Raw genomic sequence first — 23,598 nt, forward strand, 5'->3', positions numbered from 1 at the left:
TGCTGTTTCTTTCTCTTTATTGTAAAAAGTTATAAAGATATCTTTCCCAAATTGTATTAGATCTACTATTACTATTAGAACTATTCTTTGCTAATAGATTTGAAAATATCAAAATAATGAATAAGCGGTTATTGAATAATATAAAATATTATAAGACCACCTAAAATTTCGATATCGGATAAAAGATGACGCAAATTTATGTGGTATAACCAAACCAAACTAACTTGAGCTTTTATATTGCGCAATATCCACTTGACCTGCTTAAAGCGCTTTAAATGGGTCCCGAGCCAACAGCAGCATGTAGGACGATACATGACGCCTGCTAGGCGATATTACAATTTTTCTGACAGACAACGCTGTTAACGACCAGGTACTCCTTTTACAACCAAGTGCGGTGAGAGAATGTGAGTAATTTCCAAGGACTCAACTATGCGCCGCGGGACTCGAACCCAGGACCTTTCGATCCAAAGGCTAGTGTCGTTCAAACCAGAAGACCACATAGCCGCACAATATATATGGGGGGAGGGGGGAGAAGAGAGAAAAATAAATTTTAAAAATAAAAACGAAATTCAGGAAATACAAATTAGAAAGTATTTGTGTTATTCCAATCACAGTTCCATTGTTTTTAAATTTCATTTTGTAATCATGTTTTATTGTCAAAATTTCGAGTGTTCGAGCCATCCATATTGAGAATTGTAATATTGGATTTAGGCCAACAATGTACATGAAACATTCAACACTTGACAACATATGGTGAATGTATTGTATCCCTGGTAAAAAGATGACAATTAGTGATAGACGGCTGTTACTTTCCTTTTGTGGACGTGAAGAATAATTCTATTGAACTTAAAGTGTTTCTGCAAAATATCATTAGCTTATTGAATACCGTTGAAGAATCTAAATTTGGCATTTTTTCATAATCTTTATATTTCCTATTAGTTCGCATCCTTTCTGTTTGATTTGCATCAGCCTAACTCAGCTCTTCAACCACTCTCTCTCTCTCTCTCTCTCTCTCTCTCTCTCTCTCTCTCTCTCTCTCTCTCTCTCTCTCTCTCTCTCTCTCTCGCTCTACCAACCATATGTCGCATACGGCTTGCATTATCTGTTTTTTGTTTTAATTTCCAAGACAATTGATAACTGAATTATATAACATAATCAATGGAAAGCAAACAAATCGAATTCGATTATGTTGAAAATGTGTGTGAGTGTATGTACTGTAAGCGTGTTGTTGGGGGGGGGGGGGGGGATGTGAGAATGCATTTATGAGAATGACTACCTGGTTATAAGCAATGGTGGATATTGTCTGCAACCGTGTACAGAATTTGAAACTAAAGGACATGGGCATAATGGATTGCATCAGTATAATTAATACGGTTCAATGTGACTGTGCCTGCTTGAGAAATTAAAATTATGTTATAATAAAGCATTTTAAGAATGAATTTATTTTTTTTACCAGGTACTGGAACCGGAACGTCCAAGTCTCCAACTGCCGACACGGTTGTTTCGCTGGAAACCGGAGACTCGTCACAGCAACCTGGCCAACGAGCAGCAATTCAAGTTCAAGGGTCACGAGAGGAGACTTCCTGTAGTATAGCAGACGAGAGCTCAACATCCATAGACATCGACGCACCAAAAGCCTCGTCAGGTCAATGACAATGGTTGTTCTATAAATAGATAAATTCAATTCTAGGTTTTAATCAATTCACACTTTGTTAAAGTAATAGTGGTCTGATATTATTCGTTTATAAAATACAATGTATTCGAAAAACACGTGATGTCTATTTTCGTATATGTGTATAGATGGTTGATTCTGAGCTGAATGTTTTTCAACCATTTATTTCTGGTAAGATCATTGCACGCAATACAAATTAAGAAAGGTGGTTGTTAATTATTTTTGGGTAGCCAAACCAGATGATCAACACAAAATGATTAAACGGTAAAATTTTCTATCAAATCGCACATGGCTGTACTTGAAGTCCGGAAATGTTATAGAAAATTTAGTATAAGACCTTTTAGATGTCTTTCTAATGATGTTAATTGTACAATATAATAAGCTGTCAATATAATTTATTAACATAGTATATTCATGCTTACATAGACAAGTCCACAAAGTGGATCTGCTCTATGTCGATTTTACATTAGAGATAATGTATCAAAATAAAAACGTCGGATTTGTTTCATTCAAGGTGTGTAGAATATAGATAGAATCAATAATCACTATTGTTTCCCTGACACTCTAGTTTAAGTGAAGCAGATTGTTGCTCATATTATATTTTATACTGGAATATTTAATCAACTACCGTTTTATATGTTACTACAGTCTTCGCCGAATACAAACGAAGGTACGACTTAATATCCGACAACCCCACGGTCTAAATAATGGATAGATGCTACATTAGTGGGTAGGTTGATTAAAATGCGGCTATTTTGTGGCAAGAATTATTTATTCTTTTCCTGCTTCTGATTGAATATTTTGGCAGTGTTCAACTTTAACTATGTAAGTGACAGAAGTCCAATTTAAAGAATTGAATTTCTAAACGCGGTATGAATCAATATGGAAAGCATCAAGTTGATGATGAAGTTATTTTACCAATGTTAAAGGGCTCTGCATATAATCGATTTGTTGAATTCTCCACACAATAATCAATATAACTATTTCTCTGGTTGAAATCGTAATTACAGTACAATACATATTGCACTCTACTATAATAGTAGGGAACCTACGGATGCGATGCTATAGACACATTTGTTATGTAGTTCAAAATCGCTGCACATTTATATCGTCCATGTTGAAATTTCTAGTGTTTAGGTGGGTTTTTAAAACATTAGACTTCGTGTACTTGAATATCTACACGCTGATTGGACCTTTCAGGACTCATATCATTAAAGGCACAAAAACGGGCGTTTAATTTGATTTTTCTGCCTTGGTGACAGGGCATGCCAATTTTGTCACTTCCATGGTTAAATTTGGAAACCAACGAAGTACAAAAATAATAGATATTGACATTGTATATCAGTGGATTGTATATATTTTATATAAAAAGTGATAATGGACAAATGTTATCAATGAATAAGTGTAAACTCATTTTATGTCAAGTCAATCACTCTTGATTTCAATAAATTCATAATTTGTCGTCAAGAGTTTTTTGTAGAAGTGTAATTTAAATCATTGTTGAGAGAGAGAGAGAGAGAGAGAGAGAGAGAGAGAGAGAGAGAGAATGAGACAGAGACAGAGACAGAGAGAGACAGAGAGAGAGAGAGATAGAGAGAGAGAGAGAGAGAGAGAGAGAGAGAGAGAGAGAGAGAGAGAGCGAGTAGATTAACATGTGCTGATACTAAATAATATAATTATTTTACCCTAAATGCAACTTTACCCATATCTAGTTTGTGTATTTTGACCCCTCTTTCCAAAATAAGCATGTGAGGGTATGAGTATGAGGTCTTGATTTTCTTTTCTTTCCTTTTAAAAAAAAAAATAAACAGCGCATTTTTTTCTATACATTGTTTCAATTAAAGCACTTATAATTACTTTATACATATCCCAAATTGGATTGCCTCCTCCTCCTCCTCCTCCACCTCCTACTCCAACTCCTCCTCTTTCTTCTTCTTCTTCTTCTTCTTCTTCTTCTTCTTCTTCTTCTTCTTCTTCTTCTTCTTCTTCTTCTTCTTCTTTTTCTTCTTCTTCTTATTCTCCTTCCTCTAGGTTTAATTTGACAATAAAATTACTTCTTTTGCAATAGCAGTAAAAGTGACAAGCTGGCGTTGTATAATTTTATGAAAGATTTAGCAAAGTTACATAAAAAATGTATAGCTCCCTTGAAATATTGGGGTGGGGGGAAATCTCACTCCTTTTCTGCGTATGCCAGATTATTATAATTATTTTTTTTTTGTTGCTTTTTTGTTTTCTTTTGTTTTTAAGGAAAATAAACATATTTTTCAAATTCTGAAAATGGCAAAATTGTATTTATTATTATTATTATTATTATTATTATTATTATTATTATTATTATTATTATTATTATTATTATTATTATTATTATTATTATTATTATTATTATTATTATTATCATAATCATCATCATCATCATCACCATTATTATTATTATTATTATTATTATTATTATTATTATTATTATTTATTATTATTATTATTATTATTATTATTATTATTATCGTTATTATTTTTATTGTTATCATTGTTATTGTTGTTGTTATTATTATTATAATTATCACTGCTTTTTTTTTAATTTCCCTAATTTTTTAACATTATGTACGGATGCTGTAAATAAACGTTGTTATTTGTGATGGCAAGTAGTCGGTGATATTAAATAATTTATCGCCATTTCATATATACTATTTCAAAATGGCTTATTTCATGTTTTCCTATATTTCCTTCAAAGTAATTTACTCTCATTATATTTGTAGCAATATAAAAATTGAATCTCTAAAAATTGAGACTGTTGTGTCCTTTGTCCCTGATTGGTCTGTGATTCTATCAAGGTTGTGAACATGTTCCCTCTTGAGCTCCTCTACTCATTTTTGAAAGTATTTTTCAGTCACTGTCAACTGTCAAGAGTACTAAGTAATTTATTTAAATTGTTGTTCGCCATGTGAATCTGTTCTATTAGATTAATAACCTGGCATTTCATGTATTTTCATGTATTTTATGGAGGAACCATGATTAAAATTCAATTGATTGGCGAAAAAATAAACCTCGATATTTATCATTATAGATGTACAACCACATAAAAAAAGGCAAAAAATAAATAGCTGTAAACTCGTGGTTTCAAAAAATCGGTGATGCATTTCGCCATCATTTCTTTACTTCAAAAGTTGCTATTGCTGTCCTTATGATCTATAGATGATCTATATCTATATCTATAAACTTTTGAATTCCTTATTTTAAAAAAGAAGTGCAAATGTAGATCCTTATTTTAATTTTAGCAGATTTATATCGATGCTATGAATATATATGTAACAAGATGTTGTAGTTGTACAATCAAAGCGGTATGACAGATACCCACATGAAAAAATCGACTTGCATCCCGTCATAAAGCCTGACTGGAATGCGGCGAAAACTTTGTTCAACCGATTAAAAGGCCTCATAGGAACGATGTCGATAGATCGATATTAAATGGAGTCAAATAAATACAAAATAGGCAGTCAGAGTATCAAATCTTCGATAATCCTCGTTTAATGTTGTTAGTCTTCGTTACTTTTATCTCATGTGACCTATCTTCTCAAAACAGTTTTATTTCGAAATGAACAAGATGCAAAAAAATAAAGTGACTTGTAAAGTTGGAATGATCAGATATGTGAGATTTTAGGTTTTTGTTGTTTTTCTTTGTTTGTTTGTTTCTTTTTTGTTGTCACTTTATTAATAAAAGTATGTGTTAATAATAAAACATTTCATTCAAGTTTCATATCTTAAACAATAAATATCAAACTTGATATTTTAAGTAACCCCTACAGAAACCGTTTTGATTCCGTAGGTGGCATGATATGGTCTGTTCATGACACAACATAATGTGTCATAGCATAACATGATAATTGATGAGGGTTATTTAGATTAACAGATCATTGAATACCCTACTATAGACAAAATAAAGTTTTAAAAATTGCATCATAACACTCTTCTCTAATTCCAAGTTATTAGCAATATTTAGTCCTTTAAAATAAACTACATCTTTCACTATCAGGGAAGTTCAAACGTATTTCAATAATGTATTTAGTTTTTTACTTATCTATTTGATACATGGATCGACAGTAACGTTACGCTCCCTCTGAATTATTCGTTTTATATGAAGAGAATTTTTTTTTCTGAAACTTCAAATCAAAGTTGTGAGTATGAAACTTAAGACAATGAAAATAAATTGCTTCCTTTGTAATGGTGCGTATAACTCATGGCAAACGGTAAACTTTCCCATGCAGATATTATGAGATTAAAATGCGCTATGTCAACTTTTAAAGACATTTGTAAGTTCTTATTCAGTTGTGGTGATGTTGTTAATGTATGGAATCTGCATCATCAATTGCTGTGAAGATACTGCATCTTAAGTTCAATATTATTCGATGAATCCCTAAGTTTGAAATCAGTGCTTACCATAATTAAATCAAAAATATTCCTAAGCTTTTACAATGGAGCCAATGTTGATTAGAATGTAAATGTTCGTATAGGTACAGATTAAAACGTCCTCAATTTGATTTTAAGTATAAAGAGTACAAAATTGGTACGATGTTTAATTACAATGGATAATTTTTTGAAATTGTCATATTGCATTTTACTTTATTCTCTTATTATCTTAAATTTAGACTAACATGAGATATCTGTTTTTGTAATTCGCAACCAACTTTATGATAGACATTGCTAGAATTCAATCCCATACATTAAGATTCTGGTTGCATATTTGTTTTCTTGTTGTTGTTGTTGTTGTTTTTTTTTTTTGTGTGTTTTTTTTGGAGGGGGGGGGGGGTGGTTACAATACATTCTCTAATTTGTGGTATCCGGAACAAAAAGAAAGTCCTATGTACTTTACGAAAGCATACGTTCTATTCAAAAGGTAAAACACATTTGTTATGAAAAGAAGTTTAAACACAGGCTCTATGCGACTGGTTGTTCTGATGGAATACAGAAAGGAGCAACAATGAACCTCCTCATTCAATATTGGCGCCACTTACTGAATCAAATTTCCACGAATTATTTATTTTATTATTTTATTATTGTATTATATATTATTATTATTATTATTATTATTATTCATTAATATTTCATATTATATATTATTATATTATTATTATTATTATTATTATTATTATATTATTATTATTATTATTATTATATATATTATTATATATTATATATTTTATTATTATATTATATATATATCATTACATTATTACTATTACTCATATATTATATTATTATCATCATAATTCCATCTTCATCATTATTATATATCATATTATTATTATTATTATTATATTATTATTATTATTATATATATTATTATTATTATTATTATTATTATTATTATATATTATTATTATTATTATTATTATTATTATTATTTTATTATTATTTATTATATTATATTTATTATTATTATTATTATTATTATTATTATTATTATTATTATTATTATTATTATTATTATTATTATTATTATTATATTATTATTATTATTATTATTATATATTATTATTATTATTATTATTATTATTATTATTATTATTATTATTATTATTATTATTATTTATTATTATTCATCATATATTATTATTATTATTATTAGTTATTATTTTATTATATTATTTTTTATTATTTATTTTTTTTACATCATATATCTCAGTATTGATTGATAGCTCTATCTAGTGTTGTTTGTTAAGTCGTGTACAAGTATCATGGGAAAAAGTATAGAGCATTTGGATGGTGTTTCATGTATGAAATAGAAAATTAATATTATTTGAATCGAGCATTAGACAGATAGGTACAATTGAAAGTCTTTAGATTAAAAAAAAAAAAAAAAAAGAAAAAAAATTCAAACAAAAACCTTCATAACGACTTAATGCACGCTTAAAGGCTAGGTCATTTAATTTGTCGAGATTGTGATAAATCATCGCATTGGCGTGAAACAGTAGCAGTGACGTGGGCGGAGTTAACACGGATGCATTTTCAACCCACGTGTGACATGTGCGAAGATCTGAAGATAATAATGTACTATGCCACAACCACATTTGAGTACATGCTAGCAATCAAATCTACTGCTCTCACATAGTGGGCAGGGAGGCACTTACTGTGTCTTCTATCCCCCTATAATATCTGTTTTCCAACACGCTTTCAGTTTTTGTCTTGAAATTATATTACTGGGTTTCGTCCTGGCCTGGGTGGGAAACAGTCAATTGTATAGTTAGAGTTTGGAGAGATGGTATTTTTTGTCTTGTGAAGCATCTCTCTGTTATTCACCGTACCATTTTCTGTTTTACTTTTAATTATTTGAAAACACTTGAGTATGTTCTTCGTAGTTGGGACCTGTGTGTGTGTCAGAATGAAACTTTTAGGTGATCTCAAACTAAGTACACTGATAGTGTGGTCTTGAAATCTACATCTGTTACCTATCTCTACAAATCCCCTTTGTCTTACTTTTTCTGGGTGCTCTTGTAATTATTGAACTTTTACAATCCCATTTTCTTTCTTTTTACTGGCGCTGAAATGACTTAAATGTGTCACGAGCGCCGCAAAACCATTAAAAACAAAACATAAATTTACTGCTCACCCAGTTTATAAGCATTAACAAATTAGTTTTTCACTTGAGTTGTATGTAGCCTGATATTAGAAACTTCGTACATTTTAAAACTATCTGTATAAAAACATTGAGATCAATGCTTAGGATATGGAGGGTTGAGTGTGTTTACCGTCTAGGCATGTACTGAAGATACCCCTTGGCTAAACTTTTTCTCAGTTCCCCCCCAAGATGTTTATTTTGTTTCTTCTCCTTAAACAAACACGTTTGCCCATACCCCTTTTCCGAGCATAGCTGTCTTGAATCCAGCAGAAATAGAACAGTAGAACCTCCAGATTCTGAGCACTTTTGAAAAATGTATGGCACAAGTAATTGAGTTAAACATGCATGAAATTGTACCGTGTTGCATTGCAATTCTACTCATCAGTGTGACAACACACTGGGATTAGTGGTAACACACTAGAAGGTCTCCCAACCCGACAAGAAAGACATGAATGTTCAAAGGTGGATAATCCTCGAAAGATTTCTTGAAGATTTAGCCATAGCCTTCTTTAGTCGAATCAGCTAGCTTTTTTATTTTGTGACCGATAACTATGATACCAACTATCACATTTTATGACGCCATGCCTCTTCAGCCAGCTATGGTTCGAATAAATCAAAAAGGCATAGGGTATATATTGTATTATTTTTATAAATTTAATTCAAAGTGATTAATTAGAGAGAAAATAAAGATAGGAAAGTGATATGGTATGAAACAGTGCCAAGCAAAACAAAGAAAATACAAGAAAAAAAAACATTCCAAAAAATTAGCCTACCAGTAAGCTAAAATTTGTATTTTTGACCATAATATCAATTCTTAGCATCTAGTTCATCTCGACAGAACATCATTTTGAGGCAGCTGGTCATATTTTCATCTGAAGACTTTCAACTATGCTATATTATTAGTACCGTACATTGACAAAGCAACTTTTGTTTTCATTTTGGTTGGAAAGCTTTGAGTTTAGATGTTATTCGAAAAAAAAAAAAGATCTCTCAACTTGCCAAAAAGTTGACTTTTAGACTTATGACAAGTTAAGGGTCATTTCAAATGATCGATATTTGAATTTAAAGTTTTCTTGCCAATTCTTTTTAATGCGTTGTGTCAGATTTTGGCAGATTTATGAGGACTTTGTGGATGGATATTTCTGTCGCCTTTATCATAATTTAGTACCACAGTAAACAATGACTATACGATGTTTTGTATTCACATCTAAGACCCTTTGTATTAATTGTGACTTACCATATGACTATAAATATATATATTTAAATATGTAATAGTGTATAAATTTTAGTGAAAATCTTTACTGTTAGGCTATTTTTATAGAGTTGTTGGCACCAATGCCTCGTCCTAATATCATAAGACCATGTGTATTGAATGCCATAGACCCCCTCAAGAGCTTGACTCTAGAGAAATAAATGTTTCCATTTAAAACATAAAATGGCATTGTGTTATTTTATTAAAAATCCAAACCTGCCTATTTTGTTTTAGTTCGATTGACCTTGCATATTTTCTGTCCATAATATGGATTTTTTTATCTGAAAGTGGATACACCCCCCCCCCCTTTTTTTTTTTCCCCCCACCTCTCCCCACAGATCACGAGCATTATATTCTCATTTTTTGACCATTCGATTGCCAAGCATTGAGATCAATATTCACTAAGTATGGGACTATCATTTGGCACTGTGGTGTGTAGAATTCCCCTTAGGGCCAACGATCGTTCGACCCTCCTTGGTCAGTGGAGTCCTCATGGGTCCATAGCCCTGCTATCTCTTATATCCTCTAAATCTTATGTCCTTACCCAATGGCTTTGTGTTCTTGTTCGGGAATGGGATCATATGATTTCGCCTTGGCGCCAACGCATAACATAATAAGCTCAGCCGAAGTGCAGCTCTGAGAAGTAAGCTATGATGAGGTGACCAGCACACGGTCAGACTGCACGACGGGGTAATCCAATTCAGCTATCGTCAAGGTATTGTATTTTTGGGCTCAAACCTATGGTATTTCTTGATAAAATGTATATCACAAAAATTAATAACAAAGAACATTTTCATATGAAAATCAATTACAGCAACACACTATAAACTCCATCCATAATCATAACAATCAGCATTCCCGAGAGCAAAGTTTAAGCTGCCTACTTGGATGGCGCTACACACATGCATACCAAGTAAAAATGATACAGCTGTGCTATACTGCCCACTAAATATCTTAAAAAACAAAACAAACATCATCATAGGAATCAACAATTTTGCCAAATTATTACTGAATTTGCGCTCTGTATTTAGAACTACACGATATCAGTATTTTCAAATTTAAAATGAAAATAAATTTTCTAATTGTAAATGAAAACAAATCAATTTCGAACTACAGAAATGAAATGGATTGAAAACAATATTTATAAATCAAGTTGTATACTAAAAGACGCTTTTGTTTTGATTTTTAAGATAACAGCGCTAAATTTTAAAAGGTGGGCAACAAATAATTGATGACGCTCAACTCTTTATTATCCACATTGCTCATACAAGTAACGTGTGGTGTGTTGTTTTTTTTAAAGTTATTGACAATCACCTCAAAAATAGTGTTCTAACCCGCAACCAGCATTCTTTTAAGTCTTACCAAAGTTGTAGGGTGTTTAATTTTTGACATTGCTCCATCCTACTGCCATACGGTGATAATAATTGAGACGATCGTGCAGGCCGGTGTGAGAGTGAGATCATGTCAGATTGGTAAAAGTCTCAACTGAATGAATAAATCTGACGGGACTTGGCTCTTTGTTATAATGACTATACCTCAAATTGGGTGATGAATTTTCACAAATTTTCTAAATCATACTAAAAACGTTAGAGATTTTACATAGTTTTGTGTGTTGGTACGATTGATCTGGCGAGCAGATTGGTGAGTATTTTATATAAACGCATACTATCATAATGATTCTGAGTTTGAATATCATATAAGGCAATACCTTGCTCAGTCATCATTGTTACAATTTCAAATTGACATTCAACACCATTACCAGAAACCTAATTAAGTGACAATTTGAAAACATTAAACGACAAATAAGGGTTGGAATATTTGAGATGTACCCAACATAACGGAGATGGACAAAGAAGTACATTCAGCATAAAAGAGGGTGGATTGGGGTGGGGGGGGGGCGGTGAAGAAGGAGCCAAATATTTAATGTCTGAAGATCTTGCGAAAAGAAGGCATTAAAAGACAGATAACAAATCTCTACTTGGTAACGTGGCTTATAACATCGTTAATTTTACGATGAGGAAGGGCAATGGCTGAAGACTTGAACTCGAACATATAATAATATTAATATGATGATAGTTTTTAAATGAGACAAGTTTAAGTACCAGATGAGTTTTATTATAGCGCATTATGCACTTAAATATATCTTCAAAATTCTGTACGACTACTTAAAGAACAAAAACTTAATTTGGAAAAATGGATTAAATGTTAAACAATATAGGTATGGTACTTAGTATTCTTAATTGTAGAATACTTTTTGATTCTATAAAGGTAAACATTTGGCAATGGAAAAAATAGTGTCCACCCATTGAGAAGAAATGGTGGTGTTTTAGGTCACAAGTAATAGGGTCTAGCAAGAATCAAGGACCACCTCTCTCGACTCAGGCACCGGAGTGAAACCAAGGTCTTCCATTGCCAAAAGCAGGTAAGCCGTCAAGCCACATCCCTATCTAGTGACCATCCTCATGACTTGGACAGAGTCGGGTAGTGGACCAAAAAAGAGTGTGATCAATGTGACAGTTGAAATATTCAGAAATCTAAGGCACGTTAAGTGAATATTACGCTACATCAATACTCCAGTAAATGTTCACGTATCTACAAGATCACCGACTTGAGGATGGCTTTGATTGAGTCTGGGTATGGTGGACTTTAGAATGTGCAATGGGAATTTGATTTTGTAGAAGAGCATATCCAGACAACGAAAACAAAATGCAGAGACCCAAGCAGTGCAATCCCCATCAACAGTAAAATCCAGGATAACTCAGAACTGTCGCAGTCGGACAAGGCCACGTAATCTCTCTCTCTCTCTCTCTCTCTCTCTCTCTCTCTCTCTCTCTCTCTCTCTCTCTCTCTCTCTCTCTCTCTCTCTCTCTCTCCCACCTTCACATTTTTGCAACTTAAAATTTGTTGAGATGAGCTTGCAGAAAACTTAACACGACCAGCAAGCAAACAGTAATAAAGTAACAGTGGCATGTGGAAAGGCATCTTCGCGATTTGCAAAGTCAGAGACTGAAGAAGTGACTTATATGATTGTGATGACAGGCTACACAGTTGCTCAACAAAGTAAGGTGTGCAAATAAACACTGACAAGTTTTAAAAGCCATGAAAATAGCAAAATCAACGATTAAAATATAAGAAGATACACTTAAAGGTTAACAAGGTTGATTATATTAAATTGGAAGACTAAAAAATAAATTGAAAAAGCAGCGCCAGCAAAGTCCAGAATTACCAGTCCATGGAAACAGGATGAGCCTGGTATTCAAAATAATGATCCTCCTTGTCTGTCAAAAATGTTTGCATAGTTGTGAGACTTGTGCGCTCATGGAGGACCAAAAGACGGATGCATACAGATAAAATTAGCAGCACAGTAGAATCTTGCACGTTTTCTACATTGGGCTCAACATGGATGAAGGTAGCAGAAGATTTTTTCACTAGTCGATGTTCATCCTTTTTCATCAATACTCGACTTAAACAATTTCTAACCAAATTAAACAATGACGATATTATTAATTATTATGTTAATGGATAGCAGGCTAGTCATGGAAGCGAGTTAGGGAGGGAGTCATAATAACTTAGCATTTTTTTTTAATAATTAGAAAGGTGGTTCCTAATCTTACCAGATTTTTTTTTTCAAAGTCAACATTTGGCAATGTAAAAAACCATGGCCACCCGTAGACAAGAAATGGTGGTGTTTCATGCCACAAGTGCTAGAGTCTAGCGAGAATCAAGGACCACCTCTCTCGACTCAGGCACCGGAGTGAAACCAACGATTTACTTTGCCAAAAGCAGATGAGCCATCACACCACATCCCTGTCTAGTGATCATCCGCATCACTTGGACCGAGTCGGGTCGTGGACCATCAGGAAGTGTGACTGCCGTGACTGATACAAACTTGGAAATCAAATTAATCTTTTTGAAGAAAAAAATTAATGTATTGACATCATGATCATGGATAAAACTAGGATTTCATTTAAAGAGCAGCGACTTATAGAAACAACTTTTCTTAGACCCTTATATCAAATGATATTCAACATGGGTGGACGTAAACATACATCCGACAAAGGAATGGACGTCTGATAATTCGGGTAGAAAAAGGCCCATTGGTTTTGGACAGAGGATCATTGTTATTCTTGCAGGTGGTGAAGACACTGGGTATTTAGAAGGATGCCATTATATTTCTTTCTTCTCTGCATCATCTAGAAGGTAGAAACTATCATTCTAGGATTAAGAACCGTTTGCTGCTTTCTCACAAAGCACCCGGCTGTTTGTATTGGACAAATCTACCATTCGGTGGCCGTGATCACTTCAGGGTTCCAACTTCGGTAACTATAAAAGCTGACACGATTTCATGGCTTCAATCAGGAAGCTCTACATATTCTGACGATTTATCAAACGGCTAACTATACACCTTAGTAAAAAGAAACAAACCAGAAAGTTTTCAAAGCTGACTGTCTAATCAGGGAGTTTTGACACGAGGTTACGTGACTCCCCCCATATCACTGTGAGCGCCATCCAATCGAGCCCAAGTAAAGGGAGAGATAAAGAGGTGGAACACCAAATTTACTCTCATTGACGAGGCAATAAATGATATAACAAGGGAACACTTGGAAAAGGCGTGCTTCAACCTTCGCAAACTAGAGGAAAATTACATTTCATTGGATTGAGTGATAAGACGAAATCTTTCCGTAATCGTTCATTTCTCATTTTCATCATTAGAATGCAATGATTTATGTGTCCAGCATTTCTTTGTTGTTGTTGTTATTGTTATTGTTGTTGCTATTGTTGTGCATATTTGTAGAAACACTGTATCATAAATTGATGAATTTCTACTTTTGACCAGTCTACATTAAATTTACGTCATCCTCTTTGGCATAAAGACGAGCTATTTCTCAAAATTTTGCAATCAAAATATTATTGGAAGCGCATAATGTTCACTATCATTTACATTCATCAGTAATGTGCATTGATAGTTATAAACTGTCTGATAGTTAAGGATTGCCATTCGTCCCTTCATATTCAGATACTGTTCAAGTTTCAATAACCGATCATTCCATTTTAACGAATTCATTCATAATGGATAAGCGGAAAATTCATAATTTTGGTGCTGTAAATCATATATGAATTACGATCCTTACCAGTTATCGATTTTAATATAGCTGTAAATAGCGAAATCCATTTCTATTGTTTTAAAATTCATGAATAAAATATGTTAATTAATACAAATTGTATCAGAGGTTCATACAAACTTTTACAGCTGTGCATTGAGGGACAGATGAGAAAAAGAAGAAAAACACGCGCCACTTATAAAAAATCTGACTATAATTTAAAATCTTTACTTGAGCTCCATTCGGAGTATTTTTGTTTTTTCTATGAAGCTTCTAACCAGTTCACGCCGTACTCTAGAAAGATACATATACAAACTTTGGCCTAAAGTTATTCAAATATTATAGATTGATTTAAATGACCCTTGAAGTCCCAGGTTTGAGAGTTGTTGCCAAGGTGAGGGTCATTTAAATCGATCGATATCTGAAGGACGAGTTTTGTGCTGAAGTTAACTGGTTAATTACTTTTTACAGTCCGCAGCTTCTAGCAACTCATATTTTTAAAAAGGGTTTTTCGAAAAGCCATTAAGTCATTAAGTAAGTATATGAATATTTATCACACACAAATAATAAATACCTCATTAAAACACAAAACAACATCATTATTATTATTATTATTCGGAACTAATTAATAATAAATAAAAACACGCAAATCGGACCATTCGAAAGTAGAGAACGTGACTATTAAAAGTTTTTTTTAATGAAAGTAACATGCAAAGGAGTTAACATACTTAACTCTGTTCATGCGCAGAAAATGTAATAAAAGGCACTTACCTTTTTAAAAAAATACGGTCATTGTGATCACAATGGAAAATGCAAAGGTTTGATTTATTTGGTACAGTTGACTTTTGTTGTTTAGACTTTTTGCTGATAGAATTAGGTCATAGTGAGGCCTGTCTACTCCAATGTTTGTGAACAAAGTGAAATTGGCGTCATATCTTGCTGGGCATTCTTGAGTGCATTTGTCACAAAATTAGCCTTGAAGTCAGCAAAACATGTCTATACTTGTATGGAATACAACATCAATTTATACCTCCAATACATAGTCAGGAGAAACGTGTTATGTAAAAAATAGATGCTGATTTTGGTGTTATAAAATCACAAAATATTGAGCTGAAATTAAGACTAAAAAGGCCTGTACAACATTTCATGTGTCAGCGAGCCTTCTCTAATTTTCATTTTCAGGTACATACTCGAGATCGAGATTTTGCCCCTCTCCCAACCACACACACACGAAACAAATACGCATATACATATTATATAAACACACACACACACACACACACACACAAACACACACACACACATGATAATCAATCGCACTGGAGTCTCAAAAGCGAGTCTCCTTCGAAATTGCTCTTTCTCCAAACCTAAGTTTTAAGTAACAAAGCGTTTTGCCTCTGTGTTTGAAATTGCCACATCATTCCCTACGCTTAAACTACAGTCCAAGAGGGCAGCACCATATCGATATCTATTTGTAAGTGCTTTGCAGGGATACAAATTCAATACTTCCTGATTCGTATTTTCAGGCGTTTAAAAAAACGCTAATACAGAGTACATACTTACAAATGTAGCTGAAGAAAATTGAGACATGCTATCTGTGGTCGTATGGTATAGCAGTTGGTTTCCCAAAGGTTCGAGTCCCGTTGTGATAACAGCGTTGTCTCTGTTGAAAAAAATGTATAGAAGGGCCTTATTAAAAAGCTGCCTCTTTCGTCAATGATGATTAGTGTAACCGTTGGCCTTATAAGGCGCTTTGAGCATATATTCATCATTAATATCATACATATAGAATATATTGTGGTAAATTAAAAGTTTATTCGTTGACTTTTTGTTTTCAGTATTATTTTACCATCGACATTTTCAAAGATTTAATTTGTTCGCTCATGATAATGATGATTTTGTTTTTGATGATGATGATGATGATGATGATGATGATGATGATGATGATGATGATGATGATGATTGCATACATTATATCATATTGTCGGTAAAAATATATGTGCATACATATTTTATACAAAACAGCAAATAGAACAACAACAACAAAATATAAAAGTTGTAAGTTAAAAAAATAAATAAATAATAATAACAACAACAACAACAACAACAACAACAACAACAACAACAACAACAACAACAACAACAACAGCAACAACCAACAACAAAACACAACAACAACAACAACAACAACAACAACAACAACAACAAACAAAATAATAATAATAATAATAATAATAATAATAATAATAATAATAATAATAATAATAATAATAATAATAATAATAATGCAATGTTTTCTTAATAAAATCTGATTTAAAATCAGTAAGCACTTTTAGACTTTTCACCGACATAAACGATGATGATGATGATGATGATGATGATGATGATGATGATGATGATGATGATAATGGTGGTGGTGCGAGGATGACGATGATAATGATAATGATAATAATAATAATAATAATAATAATAATAATAATAATAATAATAATAATAATAATAATAATAATAATAATAATAATAATAATAAATAATAATAAATAATAATAATAATAATAATAATATATGATAATAATAATAATAATAATAATGATAATAATAATAATAATAATAATAATAATAATAATAATAATAATAATAATAAATAATAATATAATAATAATAAATAATAATAATAATAATAATAATAATAATAATATATTATTATTATTATTATTATAACAATGATACCACTACCACTACTACGACTATTATTATTCCTCCTCCTCCTCCTCCTACTACTACTACTACTACTACTACTAGATATGAAGTGAGTAGAAAAGTGCCAGAAGACAATAGAGAATAAAAATTTTTCGCGGCGGTGGTGGGGTTTGAACCTGCGACCTTATTGGTACGACAACTCCGCCTGGCAGGTGAGAGCGTGGCTCTACCGTGTGAGCTATCCACGAACACAAAAATATTCGTTTCAAACCCAAGTCATTTCTAGATCCCTCTCTCACCCACTTCTTGAGACCGCCGATTCGTTCGCACACCACCATCGCGAAGTAATTTTGACCAGCAGTTAAGCTTAATAGCCAATATTCTCATCACAAACATTTAACATAGAAACGATTGAGACATTGAGTATGCTCCGGTGTATGGGGTGAATTTTTAATAGACAATAGAGAATAAAAATTTTTCGCGGCGGTGGTGGGGTTTGAACCTGCGACCTTATTGGTACGACAACTCCGCCTGGCAGGTGAGAGCGTGGCTCTACCGTGTGAGCTATCCACGAACACAAAAATATTCGTTTCAAACCCAAGTCATTTCTAGATCCCTCTCTCACCCACTTCTTGAGACCGCCGATTCGTTCGCACACCACCATCGCGAAGTAATTTTGACCAGCAGTTAAGCTTAATAGCCAATATTCTCAACACAAACATATAACATAGAAACGATTGAGACATTGAGTATGCTCCGGTGTATGGGGTGAATTTTTAATTCAGAAAAGTGAGTGGAGCAGGCACTTATGTTGGTAACAACAAGATATGAAGTGAGTAGAAAAGTGCCAGAAGACAATAGAGAATAAAAATTTTTCGCGGCGGTGGTGGGGTTTGAACCTGCGACCTTATTGGTACGACAACTCCGCCTGGCAGGTGAGAGCGTGGCTCTACCGTGTGAGCTATCCACGAACACAAAAATATTCGTTTCAAACCCAAGTCATTTCTAGATCCTCTCTCACCCACTTCTTGAGACCGCCGATTCGTTCGCACACCACCATAGCGAAGTAATTTTGACCAGCAGTTAAGCTTAATAGCCAATATTCTCATCACAAACATATAACATAGAAACGATTGAGACATTGAGTATGCTCCGGTGTATGGGGTGAATTTTTAATTCAGAAAAGTGAGTGGAGCAGGCACTTATGTTGGTAACAACAAGATATGAAGTGAGTAGAAAAGTGCCAGAAGACAATAGAGAATAAAAATTTTTTACTACTACTACTACTGCTACTACTACTACTACTACTACTACTACTACTACTACTACTACTACTACTACTACTACTACTACTACTACTACTACTAATAATAATAATAATAATAGTAATAATAATAATAATAATAATAATAACTATTATTATCATTATTATTATTATTATTATTATTATTATTATTATTATTATTATTATTATTATTATTATTACTATTATTATCATCATCATTATTATTATTATTATTATTATTATTATTATTATTATTATTATTATTATTATTATTATTATTATTATTATTATTATTATTATTATTTATTATTATAGTAATAATAATACCTTTGACTTAGAATCTATAGCTCATGGTTATAAAAACACCAACTTCCCTCGACCGCTACCTACTTTTACCCACACACTCCAGTGTTTAATTTGTTTATTATAAACCTAAGTTTTGTGAGTTTTATTTACTCTAGACCGACCTTTAGAAATCTTGTCAACATTTTGTTTCTTTACAGCAGCTTTTTTTTTTCTCGTTCATGATGAGTTGCTTTCTTATGAAAAAAAAAAAAAATCAGCGGTTCCAGATACTTTTAATCTTAATTTAATATGTTGTTCATACTGACCACTTTTATTGATACATACTTTGAGACATGAGTTTTTAATTTTTTATTTATTTATTTATTTTTTTTAGGGGAGGGGGGAGGGGGGTCTTCCGCACGTTCCTCTAGCTAAGGGAAACAACCCAAGTTTTCCTTTAACTGTACTTAAGAAAAAATAAAACGTAGTACCAATAACTTACCCTTATCAAAACAAAACCCATTGGATCTTTATTACGGCCTACAACTAACCCTTAGAGTAATAGGGGGGAAAAAAACAAACAGAAAAACTCGGGCCTCGAGCCAACAAAAACTCCCTCGGCCTGCTCTACACCACCGTTCAATGCTTCAACGACAATGGCGGCGGAAACCAAAACAACGGTCATATTGAGAAATTTTAAACGTTTTCCAATCTATCAAGCTTTGTTCTACAACTTGTAAATGCTAAACTAATAAAAAGAATAAATAAAAACGTCTGACAAAGATGCACGGTTAAAATAACTAGACCCTATATAGAGTGAAGCTACATCAAGGAACGTGCGGAAGATCTCCCTTTTTTTTTTTTCTTTTTGTATTTTATTAAATCGAATGCATTTATAAATTATAAGATTCGCCTCGGTCTCTCACAGTCACAGGTAGGACCCAACATGTGCCTAACTTGTGGTAAGAACTCTCTCATCAAGCTCAAATTAATCCTGCATTCATATCACCTTGTGATATTACTATGACTAGAATGCAAACAGCAGAAAATCGGATAATGAACGTAGCAGTGATAAGAAAGCAGATTATATGAATTACCTTTCTAAACTGTTACCTTGCCGGTTTACAAATATTTTTATCAATTTAGTTTTGTCTCTTATCAGACTAAGTTGAATCTTCGCGGTTAGAAAATGGCGGACCTTGCTCGTGACTTTTTTGAACGGAAGTTAAAGATAATATGCTCACAAAGCATGCGTTTTATTTATTTTGCACACGTTCCTAAACTACTCTCCCGCACCCCACATAATGCGATAGAATGCATAGCTTTATTTATATAATATTTGTTTCTATTTCAATGTAACAATTGGAGTGAAGGGTTGGTTGTTGAGATATAATAAAAATAAAGCTAGATTAATCACAGACATGAAATCGTGCTCTTATGCTCACCATTCCTTTAATCTTTCTCTTCTTCCAACTCCCACCCCACCTACTTCATCAACACCATCATCATCTTCTTCATTGCTCTCAATTTTTACTAATAGTCAACTTTCCGATACAATCAGTTGATTTCGAAATGACCAAGTTCTCATCCTTCTCGATTCTCGATCCACATTCGAGCGTAAAGCTTGAATTTTATTTTGGTTGCAACGGTGTCTTTATTCTCTTTGGACTATTTACTGTGACATATTATACATGGGTCTATATTTCTACTTCATGTTGGATTATTCTGAATTAATTGTGTTTATTTCCTATTATTTTTACTTTTTATACGTAATTTCATGCTCTAGCCTCGGCTGAGTCAACGGTGAAAAGATAACAAACACACATCAACAAATGTACAGACTGATTTCTTTGACTGTCAACAGTTTCACCCTTCAGACATAATAATAATAATAATAATAATAATAATAAATAATAATAATAATAATAATAATAATAATAATAATAATAATAATAATAATAATAATAATAGATCTTTATTGTCCATAAATATGGCAATTTGTCATTAAGTTACACTTGTTATAACGTTAAACGATAACTGTAACATTGAACAGATATTTCACTCCTACTTATTTTCTCTCTCTCTCTCTCTCTTCCTCTCTTCCTTTCACACGAGCGATATACACAACATAAACATATTCATTTCGTTTTCAATTTGTTACGATTGTGGCAATTCGACACCAAAAATTATCATCATTATCAATTGGTCAGTTAATCTTACATTAAATAAATTAATCAGTTAATCAGTCAACGAATCAATCCTTGGTTTTTCTGTACCATATGAAATATTCAAAATTTTTATTGCTGATGGAACGAACGTTGATTTATACTTGTTTGTTCTACATTTAATCTGACAAAACCTTCTCCCAGATGGTAAAAGACTAAATTCATGGTATAAAATATGTTTTTTATTGTTGGTAATTGAGAATGCTTTCCTTTCTATTGCTTTTCCATGAATTCTTTCTACTCCATCAAGAGGATGGTTTGTTATTTTTGATGACATCCTTTACATGTTCTTATCATTTGTCATTTTGCTACCTTGTTTAATTTGTAAGAAGCTGGGCCGTCTCGGGGACAATCTTTTATTTGCCTTTCCTTCACGTTTATTCGCTGTGTTGAGTGCTTTTCCACTGACGGTTAGTTTATTTTATCTATCACTATTTCAATCGAATTTTTAAAAAATTATTAATTGTTGTTACTCTCTCCTTACCTATATCAGCAATGTAGTCTGTCTCATTAAGAACAAGCAGGAGTGGGGTTGGGTGAGAGAAAGAGTGATGGTGGGCTTATGCTAGAATTTACATCAAATCTTAATTGTCATAGGAAGTCAAACCACTTGATGTAGTTGGTTGGTCTCTGGTGTTTTAAATCATGGTGCGGAAATGCTCTGCTTTTGGTTACAAGATAAGTAAAATTATAACTAGAATAGTAGACATTCTTTGTCATAAAAGTAGGGATACGGATACAGTGATGCCAAAACTCCTGTTGTTACACCGGAAAAAATTCCGGTCTGGAGCAGAACAATTCCGGGTTACGAGCAACTTGTGTCAAATTCGGTGGGGTCAAATTGTTCCAAGGATACCCCCTCCCAACCCCCACATCATCATCACTGCCACTACTTCAACGATCATCACATCTTCAGTACCACCACTACTACAACCACCAGCACCACGTCATCATCCCTACCACGACTACCACAACCACCAGCACTAAATCATTATCACAGACACTACTTCTACAACCACCACATCATCATCACTACCGCTGCTACTACAACCACATCATCAAACTACCATTACCACTACAACCACCACCACATCATCATTAGCACTACTACAACCACAACATCATCACGACTACTAGTACTACTAATACAACCACATCATCATCACTACCACAACTACAACCACCACCACAACATCATCATCCCTACCACTACTACAATTACAACCACCACCAACATATCATCATCCCTACCACCACAACTACAACTACCACCAATGTACTTTCTGGCAGTCTAAAAGACCCAGCAACCCAATTATAAAAATGGATAGAGGTCAAATAAATCTGCACTTGCTTGTGAAGGGAATGTAATATCACATGAGCTATCACGACCCTCATTCATACCAAAACAAACAATATATTTCCTCTTATTTGCTCGGGCTCATCTCGACTATTTTCAATTACTTCCCGGTCCTTTTATTTACATTCCATAATCATTGTTCATTGAACCCATCTTGATAGCCCTCAATTATACTGCTTCATTAGCCACAAGTAACTGTTATTGCTCTTACTTAAAAGCATTATAATTATAATAATTTAGGAAACTAACAGGCATTGACCTCTGCTTTTAGTCAAAATCAAAGTCTCCAAATTATAATAAACTATTGCTAACACCATTTTTCCACAATGGCGTTGCCCCTCCTTCTAATAAAGTGACAGGATGCCCAGCAAAAATCTCAAACTAAAATATGCTACCTAGCAATTTGAGAACCAAATGCAGCACAAATGCGTAAAAAGGGCATATTACAACAAAAAAAATAAAACAACAAACCCGAGCAAAAATGCAATATGTGTTCAGAGCGCGTTATAGTTATAAATATAAATATCATGTAGGCTACACACATTCGTTTAGATTGGAAGTCATCATTGTGACTTTCATCAACAAATAGATAGGTACCCATAAGAGTCAGTCTCTTTAATTACTTCTAACAGATTGTAAGGGGAGCTTGTCCAATGAAAATCTTAAATTTAAATAAGTGGTAATTTAATCTTATTACTACTGCCCTTCTCATCCAAACCCATTCATAATTGTGTGTTTTTACAACGAAGAAAATATCATCTCCCAAAACTATAACACATTTGACTGTTTCCCTCCCCGCTCAGGACCAGGACAAAACCAAGTAATCTCATTTCAAGACAAAGAGAGAAAGCAAGTTGGAAAACTGATATAGGAGGATAGAAGACACAGTAAGTGACCTTCCTATCCACTTTGAGAGGTTAAGCACTCCACCTAGAAAATTAAAAAGACTGAGGGCAAAGCAATTGAATTGAAAATGCCAACTAAGAATATTCTTTCTGTTACTGCTACGGTCTGCACCTATTTCGACTATCCCACGAGCATGGGTGTAACAAGTCATCACTTTCAGTTAGCGCTGATCATAAAACCTCCATTGATGATTCATGACCGAGC

General features: G+C 33.1%; 1 protein-coding gene and 1 long non-coding RNA gene across 2 annotated transcripts in view; one reads left to right on the forward strand and one right to left on the reverse strand.

Moving 5' to 3' along the window:
* The window catches only part of LOC144967073 (rho GTPase-activating protein 100F-like), a 152,283-nt gene extending 148,803 nt beyond the window's left edge, over positions 1-3,480 (forward strand). The window contains exon 7 of the mRNA XM_078903894.1: positions 1,457-3,480. Coding sequence (XP_078760020.1) covers positions 1,457-1,653 — 197 coding nt within the window. The 3' untranslated portion in view covers positions 1,654-3,480. The remainder of the gene's footprint in view (positions 1-1,456) is intronic.
* A 4,314-nt stretch (positions 3,481-7,794) lies between these two features.
* On the reverse strand, positions 7,795-22,625 carry LOC144963532 (uncharacterized). Its single transcript, XR_013643638.1, has 5 exons — positions 22,613-22,625; positions 20,004-20,115; positions 16,200-16,299; positions 10,079-10,283; positions 7,795-7,880 (listed from the first exon to the last, which is right to left on the reverse strand). It is a non-coding gene; the product is annotated as an uncharacterized LOC144963532 (long non-coding RNA).
* Positions 22,626-23,598: the final 973 nt, after the last annotated feature.

This window comes from Berghia stephanieae, chromosome 1, assembly GCF_034508935.2.
Source record: "Berghia stephanieae isolate SIO BIC M18660-M18661 chromosome 1, UCSD_Bste_1.3, whole genome shotgun sequence".
Classification (NCBI taxonomy): Eukaryota; Metazoa; Mollusca; class Gastropoda; order Nudibranchia; family Aeolidiidae; genus Berghia; species Berghia stephanieae.